This window comes from Habropoda laboriosa, unplaced genomic scaffold (assembly GCF_001263275.1).
Source record: "Habropoda laboriosa isolate 0110345459 unplaced genomic scaffold, ASM126327v1 scaffold257, whole genome shotgun sequence".
Classification (NCBI taxonomy): domain Eukaryota; kingdom Metazoa; phylum Arthropoda; class Insecta; order Hymenoptera; family Apidae; genus Habropoda; species Habropoda laboriosa.
In genome coordinates this window covers 285,442-295,634 of record NW_017100369.1, presented here as the reverse complement: position 1 = coordinate 295,634, position 10,193 = coordinate 285,442, and the positions used below count along the sequence as shown (strand labels likewise).

The following is a 10,193-nucleotide window of genomic DNA, read 5'->3' as shown; positions in this document are numbered from 1 at the left end:
AGTGTTACCCCAATACCTGCCTGCAGTTTCAAACAGGGCATCACATTTCGAGACACGGTAAATTTCGATGAGCGAGTTTCATTTCGTGGGTTTCGATTACTACTGGTAAGGAATGAAGTTTCAACGAGTATACTTGCAACGGTGCAAAGTTACACAGAATGCACGTAATATGCAAATGTACTCCAAATACAGTGCTTTTTGTAATGCTATAATAACTTTTTACTATATTCCCAGAAATATGAATTTGCATAAAAATCCGCAGTCTAGTAATCATTTTATACAAGTTGCTTTCGTACCCTAGAATAGTAGTTCGATGTCAGAAAGAAATGAATCTTTCACAAATAGTATTCGAATCTTGGAAATAAGAAATTCTATAGCAACCATATAAAAATCATGTATATTCTTATAATTTTAATTATTAGTCTATAACTGAATCGTGTAGAAGAAGTACCACAATTGATTGTAAAGACTGCGAAGAAACAATAATTTAGGAGAGCAGAAAATTTTTTAGTAAGGTACTCATACAAGTTTCCAATTAAGTACTCCAAGTACTCATTGAAGATTCGAATCCATCTCTCGTTTAGGTTCGAGTATACCGTTGCAAGTACTGTTTTTATTTTCCTAAATACTCGTAGAGGGTTCGAATCTACAATACTTGCGAGGTACTTCATCCCATCGCTACTTAGGGCTGCTGAAATTCGGAACCGAGGGGCAATCATTGGCAATTTTAATTATGGATGGGCTTAAAGGGTGCATTCAAGTTGCTGCCATTCGTAGAAATGAACTTTTGTAGAAGAAGCTTTCTTTTTGGAAGTGAACGAGCGTAGAATTGAATATTTCTCTTATTCAGAATTGTTCAGGTCTCGCTGCAAGCAGTTTCGTTCGATTAATTTTCAAAGAAAAAAACTGAGTTACCATGTGCACTACGCGTTTCTACGACCCGTCCGTTATTTCGATACATTTCCGGGAAAGAAAGAAAAACGTTCGCGAAATTCTATAGACGACCGAATGAATATTCTTTCGCTGGTGCAACGTTGCAAAGGTGTTCGGTGCCTATTTAGCTGAAATCAAGCGGTAGAAATTCTTGGCAAGCCAATTTCGCGTGTGACTGCATCGTTATATTTGATAACAGTCCGGGCACGCGAACGTCAAGACAACGCCGTTCCTTCTTATCTCCAGCCAGTGAAAATCCTGTCCTCCACGCTGTTTCTATTCGCGTTCTGGAAATGCTACTATACGTTATCTCTCGCGTCGCTTTTATACTTGGTCATTACGTCAACGATATTACGACGCGCGTCGAAATAGCCAGGTTTCGTCACACGTCTAAGGGAAACGTGCTCGTCTCAATGAAATCCGTGTCGTCGATGTTAATGTTAAGGGACGTTGACTCTGTAACTTCAATGGTTTCTTGAAAATAATGATCGAGACACGCCTTGAAACTAGCGTGGAATACGTACAATTGGTAAGGAAAAACGGAGAATAAAAATCGAGCGGAAGTGTAGAGTAAAATTTTTCCGTACGAAGTTACATTTCCGGGTAAATTAACGTTGAAAATTGATTTAAGTGTGAGATACAATTGGAAGTGAAAAGCGGATAATAAAAATCAATCGGAAATGTAGAGTAAGATTTTTTCATACGAAGCTTCTTCATTTCCGAGTAAATTAACGTTGAAAATTAATTGAAATTAATTAGCGTGAGATTAGAGAAACACAGAACATAAAAATCAATCGAAAATGTAGAGAAAGAGTTTTTCATACGAAGCTACATTTCGGAGTAAATTAACGTTGAAACTTGTTGGAGCCGCTGCGCGTAATCTCACTCGCGCCTGTGTCTAATAAATATCACTGCAAGCTGCCTACATTGCTATTTCAGTTTATCACGCTAGATAGTGAAGGATACATAACGAAATAAAAGTAGGAACAAATATCTGTGTTGGATCATTCGTAATGATAAATTACACTTCCTCGAAAGAATGAATATTTGGACATTAATAATTACCCATTAAACACAGTGCAGGCAAAAATACTTATAATATTGAGTATTTTACAAATACTTGAATATTTTTCTAACACAATTAGATCAGATGTAATAATTTCGATTAATTTGTGTCGTAATATTATATACGATCGGTGAACGTGACATCGATGGAAGTTTACTGATGGAGCCACGTCAAGTCTCTTACGTATAACCACACGAGAATAAAAGTGAAAAAAGAACTTAAAAAGATAATTACTCTTACGTTGGAAGTTTATCTTTGTGTGAACAAAAATGTTACCAATAAAATTCACCCCTTTTCAGGTAGGATTCACCGTTAGTTTTCAAACACCCTGTATATTGTTAATTTATTCGTAGCGCAAGGAGAATATGGCTATCTAATCATTGGAGAATTCAACGATATTATGCTCTGTTTTGTAAATGACGATGACGATGAGGTTAAATGCTCGATTAGTCTGTTGTGGTCACCTTTTCAGATAATTTATCGCCACGCACCGTTCGCAGCCCTCTCGTTAGGAACGCTCACGCACTATATTGATTTTTGAAGTTCGTCGAGTCGCCGAACACCGATTCTCAGTGGATTTTCCACGCGTTCATCACCGCGATTCCAGCCTGGATGAGACTGAGAACGAAACTGAACCTCCTCTGCCACCACCACCCGGCCTCATCCCCACCCACAAACCAGCAAACACACCTTTAGCTATGCTCGTCGTTCTAGCTATCACCTACTTTCTTCTCCCACGCAACGAAAATCGTTATCATCTTTTCTGTTTTAATTATTTTCTCGTTAGTCACGTCACGTTTTCCCATTTTTCCTTCTCTCTCGTGAACTATTGACAAATTTGTCAAGAGCTAATCTGCGAGGCTGTTTACTCGATCGTGGAAGTGTATCTACTTCTAACGTCAGTTCCACTTGTCAGATAGATCAGCGATAACGAATTTGATGTAACGATAATCTTTTTATAGAAGTGTATGATAGATACATAGTATAGCTTGTGGAGGGGGATATAACATGTACAGAATGGTCTATAAGTTGTTTCGTCGTTTAAAATATTGAGCAACTTGTTTCCTTACTGTTATATTTCTTTCACATTTTTCTGTCAGATTTGAGAAAAATGTTTAGTCCGTACTTATTGATCACCCTGTTGTACAAATAACGAGACAGGTTACTGTTTTAACGTTTATTTTCCAATAAATTTCCACGAGTGATGCAACGTTTATCGTTGAAGATAAACGAGTAATCGGTTTCGAGTTTACCGATTATTCCCGATTCGTTTCCGTCATTCGTAAACACGCGACGCGAAATTTAAGGTTAAGTTAGCCAGAAAAGCTTCGACGTAAAAAGCACCCGAGAACATCCTTGACCCCGTTTCCCCGTGAATGCCAAAGAAGTCTAAAGTTGACTTTTCTACACCCAAGTAGTATGACTCAACAATATGTCGCACGAATGGCAAACGGTTACCTTCGCCACTCGTTCGTTTCCACTGAACTCGCAGGTGTAACACGTATGAATGTTTGATCGAGTAATGACAGATCTTTCAGCACGTTTCACACCACGACCCCTCTAGCCGCTACGAAAACTATGGGTTACATATTTATGTACCTTTATGCATCGGTATAAAGGGAATACAGTGTCAATAGACGATGGAAATTAACTGGTTGGATACTTGAGAACGATTGCAGCGCTCGAAATGCCGGTAAAAAAGGTGCGCTGGTAATTACGGCAATGTTCTCCCTTGTGTAATTTATGAAACGAGCTTCCCATTAGCAGCTCAAGTGACCACGAAAGAATCTTAAAATAAATATGACACGCGAAATGCATGCGGTAATGAGCCTTTTGTCGAGTGAAATTCGTGACAGTACGCGTTTCAATCTAAACTCGATTCGCCGCGAAGGACTTGTTGCACGATGAATATAAACGTTTGCCGCTTGTTGCTTCATTGTAGGCTGCGTGTAATGAAACAGACACGTGCATTCAACTTGTCAATGAATTGCGTAGGACGGAGATAATAGATACGAAGAAACAGCACATTAGAATTTTTCTTTTCTGGTGTTTACGTCATCTGAAGAATAGACTTTTTTTAGTTCATCATGCTGATGAATGTAATTCGAAAAATATATAAGTTGAAATTTCACATTTGCATTTATTTATACGAAGTATCTTTCTTTTAATTGTATCGCGTAAATTTATACAGTATTTAGTACCTGTTTATAATATTGGTAAAAAATTAACATTTTCTACGAAGATCTTGCAAATGTGTTAGAATCGTAGAATTGCAAAATTTGGAAGTTGATTTTACTTTTCTGAGCATAATGGGTTGCACACGTCTGGCTATAGTTAACAGAGGTAACCTATCTTACCGGCCACAGGTTGTTTATTAGCTACGTCAACGTTCTGAAATACCGATCGCGACGAAATACCGACTGCGAATTACGGAATTTATTCCATGTATTCAATTTTTCCTAGAGTTAGTTTATTTAATTTTGCAATGGAATATTCTTTAAACAATGAGTTTTTTGAAACAGGAAAGGGACGTGATGTGTAAGGGAGCAATAAATAATAGATTTTTTAATAAATAATTGCATTTCCTCATTTTTCCTAATGTTCAAGTCCTTCCCTTGATTCCTATGGTGCCCTGGAAGTAATTCCCTCCTGTAATTCATATAAAAAAATCTTAATTTTTCTAAATATTAATAAAAGTTATAAACAACTTCTGACTAATCTACCGAATGCAATGGTTGTTCAATGCAAAATTAGTATATTAAGTTGTTTTACTATGTTGAAGTATACAATAATTTCATCTAATACTTCGGATAATTATAAACAACCATTTAAATTGTTATTTAACAAGAAACACAAATTATTCTATAATTATAGTACTTGAAAATAAGCCAGAAACTATATTTTACTATTTAAATTACTAGTAATGTTAAAGCAATTAAAAATTTATTTTAAGTAACAATTAAACATAATAAAAATGACGAGGATAGCACTAGAGTAATGAGTTAGACAAGGAAAGAAATAGATGTAGACAAGGATAGCACTAGAGTAATGAGTTAGACAAGGAAAGCAATAGCGGTAGATAAGAACTGAAAATTTGAAAGGTGACACTAATGCCATCTCGTGTTTTGGTGACGCGTACTACGATTTCTTAATAGGAACACATAATATAAACAGAGGTATTAGACAAGGAAAGCACTAGTGTGCGAGAAGGACAGAGAGAAAACGCTTCCTATTGGCTGGCGGTCCGCCATACTCCGTCTACCACGGGCAAATCAAGTCGGTCAGGGAAAAATCATTAATAACTCAATAATTACGACTATTTTGTGAACTTTTAGAGTTAAAGAATGAAGTGTGGACCTTCAGCAATTTTCACATATACTTTTTAGTACACTAGACCCTTTCAATAATTAGTTATTAACAATTTTATTACGTGATGTCGAAAACGATACCGTATACCGTCAAGTAGCGTTACGGTTTTTCAATAATTTCATAGCTTTCTACTAAATTCCCATGCAAATAACTATACGTATCTGAAAGAGGACTCCGTTAGCTACATTCTCATATAATTTTTATTAACAGATTCGGTATAGTTTAAGAGTTATTAAACATTATATAGGAGTGTCTCCTATTCGTCGTAGTCGAGTATAGTCAATTGTTACACACAATTGCTAATATCTAATGAACCGCTTCAGATATACATTCCAAAATTATTGTAGAATGTAGTAGAAAGTCTACGCTACATTCTTCATGCTTGAAAGTACATAATTAATCAGGCATATTCATGAAAGTCACGGAAATATGTTACGCTTTAATGCCGCAAGTGTTGCACTTACCCAAATAATATTTAATATCTCGCAAATTACGACATGTTTGTTATTAAAAATATAACGAGAAATTAGCTAAAGGAATAACCTTTCAAACGCATGTATGAAAGTATATAAATTATTTGTTTAAAGCTACAAAATTAATAAAAAACCAGAAAGACAGAAAGGTGTGCGATATCGTTGCCGACATTTCGCACGGAAATATTGAATAACTATCAAACCAGAAGTGATATGTTAATAAAAATTATATGAGAATGTAGCTAACGGAGTCCTCTTTCAGATACATATAGTTATTTGCATGGGAATTTAGTAGAAAGCTAAGAAATTATTGAAAAACCGTAACGCTACTTGACGGTATACGGTATCGTTCCCGACATCACGTAATAAAATTGTTAATAACTAATTATTAAAAGGGTCTAGTGTACTAGAAAGTATATGTGAAAATTGCTGAAGGTTCACACTTCATTCTTTAACTCTAAAAGTTCACAAAATAGTCGTAACTATTGAGTTATTAATGATTTTTCCCTGACCGACTTGATTTGCCCGTGGTAGACGGAGTATGGCGGACCGCCAGCCAATAGGAAGCGTTTTCTCTCTGTCCTTCTCGCACACTAGTGCTTTCCTTGTCTAATACCTCTGTTTATATTATGTGTTCCTATTAAGAAATCGTAGTACGCGTCACCAAAACACGAGATGGCATTAGTGTCACCTTTCAAATTTTCAGTTCTTATCTACCGCTATTGCTTTCCTTGTCTAACTCATTACTCTAGTGCTATCTACCGCTATTTCTTTCCTTGTTTTACTCGTTTCTTGATACCAAATATATTTTATGCATTTTATATTTTATGCATTCGCACAAACGACGCTGTGACATACAGATATAGAAATCTATATATACCTTATTAGTAATTTAATGGTTACGTTTAGTTCTAATTCCAACCACTACTAATGTTGTAATCTTCTTCTATACTGAATCGATAACATTGGAAACGATACGAAAATGGTAATGGGGCTTTAAAGCCCCTGTGACGTGAACAAAGAAATGTATTGGGTGATAGGTTTATTCTGTATCTTGTTCAGGTTACTACCATAAAAACATAACCTCGCACACGTTGTTTTATTTAAAGATTACACAGTATGTCTGAAATAAATCCTACCCTGTAATTGAAGTTATAATTTCTAAACTGCTGTTTCACTATTTTATAACGTGTCATTCGTATGAATACACATTACATTTTACAAGCAGGCTGTAATTGTTCTTACAGTTTAAATGTTAAACTTCATGCAAAAAAATATAGAATACAAATATTTCATAGGAAGTAAACACGTATTTCTGTAACGCAATTAAAATTTATTGCAGAACTATATAAGTAGACAACAAGTTGACACTTTTACATACATGCAACTTTTAATTACACATTTGCAGTTACATCGTAAAATATTTTCTTATACAATTTTAAATAAAATGGAACACTGTGCAAAGAAAGTGAAATTAGATAGTACAAGTATAAAGGAAGGAGAGGCAGAAATTCTGGTGAACAATACAAATGTATTTTATAACCCTGTCCAAGAATTTAATAGAGATCTGAGCACAGCAGTGTTAATGACTTATATAAAAAATAGAAGTAAAGAATCACAAAAAGAAGAAGGAATCACTATATTAGAAGCTTTGTCTGCAACTGGTTTACGTAGTATTCGATATGCCAAAGAAATACAGGGTATAAAACAGATAGTATCCAATGACATCAGTGCAAAGGCAGTGGAGAGTATTAAAAGAAATATACAACATAATGGTGTTGAAGATATTGTGAAACCAAGTCATGAAGATGCAACGTTACTCATGTATCAAAGTAGAAAAGACAAATTTGATGTAGTAGACTTGGATCCATATGGTTGTCCTACAATATTTTTGGATGCAGCTGTTCAGTGTGTATCGGATGGTGGATTACTTATGATTACAGCTACTGACATGGCTGTATTAGCTGGGAATTCCCCTGAAACCTGTTATCTTAAATATGGAGCTATTTCATTGAAATCTAAAGCCTGTCATGAAATGGCATTAAGAATTTTATTACAAAATATTGCTTCACATGCAGGCCGTTATGGAAGGTACATAGTACCAATGCTATCTATAAGTGCTGACTTTTATATAAGAGTATTTGTTAAAGTGTTTTCCAGTCAAATCAAATGTAAAGAGAATGCCACTAAAATTGGAATGGTGTATCAATGTACAGGTTGTGAGAGTATAAGTACTCAATCCTTATGCTATAAAAAGCCCTCTGGAGGCTACAAATTAACATCTTTGCCTTATGTGGATCGATTATGTAAAATTTGCAAACATAAGCATCATGAAGGAGGACCTATATGGTTAGGTCCTTTGCATGATCAACATTTTGTATCTCAACTTTTATGTAATTTGGATGAAATGAAATTAGTAACATCGAAAAGGATAGAGGGAGTTTTGAATGTTGTTCATGAAGAACTAGATGTTCCATTATACTACACTCTCGATCGTTTAATGTCTACAATCAAATGTATCACACCATCGATGTTAATATTTCGATCTGCATTGTTAAATGCAGGGTATCATGTATCATATTCACATGCATGTAAGATATCGATTAAAACGGACGCACCGAATGAAGTTATATGGGACATTGTACGTGCATGGGAAAAAAAGAATCCCATAAAACGAGATAAGCTACCAAATGATAGTTCTGCAATAAAAATATTAGATACACCAACAACTATAGATGTTTCATTTGATATACATCCTCTGGCCAATCCAGTTTCCAGGCAAAACAAGTTAAGTCGGTTTCAGAAAAATCCTACAGTCAATTGGGGACCTGGTACACGTGCAAAAACAAGAATTGATCTAGAAAATGAATTTGAAATCTCTAAAAAGATTAAAAATCAGAATAAACATTCCAAAAAAGAGAAACCTCAAGTCACAGAAAATGCCGAGGAGACACAGCCCGTATGAAACGATAGATCTCTCTGTATTCGCCTAATTCACGTAAATTTTTGTAAAAAGAAAATACAACTGCCTCTATATACATCTGTTTTCCCACCAGTCGTTCAATTCTCCTATTCATTGAAGATACATGTAACATATATTTTTACTCATTACACATTGTAATATCTGTACAATTGTAAATATGAATATATTCATACTCTGAAACTTCTACATCGTTTCTTTCTAAAGAATCTGGAGAATAACATATAGCAAATTGGTCCATCCAATTTGTATAATCGGTAAGTACTTACTAACCGATAAGGTATCAGTAACTTCTCGACATATATACGTCATAGTTTTTATATAAATACATTTTTCATAATTCATTCCATTATAAATTACTCCACATCAAAGCGATCGTACGGATACATACAGTCGGCCGCATAAGTATTCGTCCACCTACCGCACTCAGTGTATCTAGGTTAAAGTCGGAAAATATGCAGATGGAATTTGAAAAAAAAAATGCAGAAATGAAGCTTAATTTATACAAAATAAGCTGACATTTTGCAGGATTCATAACTGTTATACATAATGAAAAATTAAACGATGTATCATAATGTGGCGGGAAATTCGAACGCAAAAGTGTTCGTCCATTTACAAACTAATGAAATTATTATTATACAAAATTGCCATTACTACTCTTAATACTTAGTATGGTACCCTTTAGATGAAATTATGGCTTTTAGACGTTTGGACATTGATTTTACTAACTTTTCTGTAAAGTCTGGTGATATTTTTCCCCATTCCTCTATAAATCGTTGCTTTAAGTCATCACGATTTTTCGGCGGTGATTTGCGAATATTTTTTTTTATTTCTGCCCACAAGTGTTCAATTGGGTTTATATCCAGTGACTGGAATGGTGTTTCTAAATAATGCGGAGTGTTATATAATATCCATTCTCTAACGATGGCTTCTTTGTGCTTTGGGTCGTTGTCCTGCTGGAACATAAAGTTATCTTTGATTCCAAATTTCTCAGCACTTCCAAGTAAATGTTCCTTTAATATATTTAGGTACATCCATGGTACCATCTATAATCTAGTAATCACCAACCCCAGCCATCGACATATGTACAGCCCCACACCATGAGCGACGCTCCCCGTGTTTCACGGTTGGTGTTAAATTTTCTTTTTGAAACTCTGTATTCGGTTTCCTCCAAACTTTTTTACTAGGTGTATCAAAAACACAAAATTTAGACTCGTCGGTGAATATAACACGTTTCCAAAAATCTTCGGTTTTTAAAACGTAGTTTTTGGCAAAGTCTAATCTCTTTTTACTATTTGTAGCAGTAATTAATGGCCTCTTACGACTAATATGGCTCTTCAAATTGGCTCTATGCAGTACCCGTCGAACAGGT

The 10,193-nt window shown here is 35.1% G+C and overlaps 2 protein-coding genes across 3 annotated transcripts in view; one reads left to right on the top strand and one right to left on the bottom strand.

Annotated features, from left to right (window-relative positions):
- The window catches only part of LOC108574792 (TPPP family protein CG45057), an 11,927-nt gene extending 9,136 nt beyond the window's left edge, over window positions 1-2,791 (bottom strand). The window contains exon 1 of one of the 2 annotated variants that reach the window (XM_017937433.1): window positions 2,491-2,791. The gene's annotated coding sequence lies outside the window, so the exon portion shown is untranslated. Of the gene's footprint in view, window positions 1-2,463 lie in introns of both variants that reach the window. The other variant, XM_017937432.1, reaches the window with a different exon arrangement.
- Window positions 2,792-7,288: 4,497 nt separating this feature from the next.
- LOC108574778 (probable tRNA (guanine(26)-N(2))-dimethyltransferase) lies at window positions 7,289-8,807 on the top strand. Its single transcript, XM_017937418.1, has one exon. It carries the CDS (start codon window positions 7,289-7,291, stop codon window positions 8,804-8,806), a length of 1,518 nt encoding a protein of 505 aa, XP_017792907.1. The 3' UTR covers window position 8,807.
- Window positions 8,808-10,193: the final 1,386 nt, after the last annotated feature.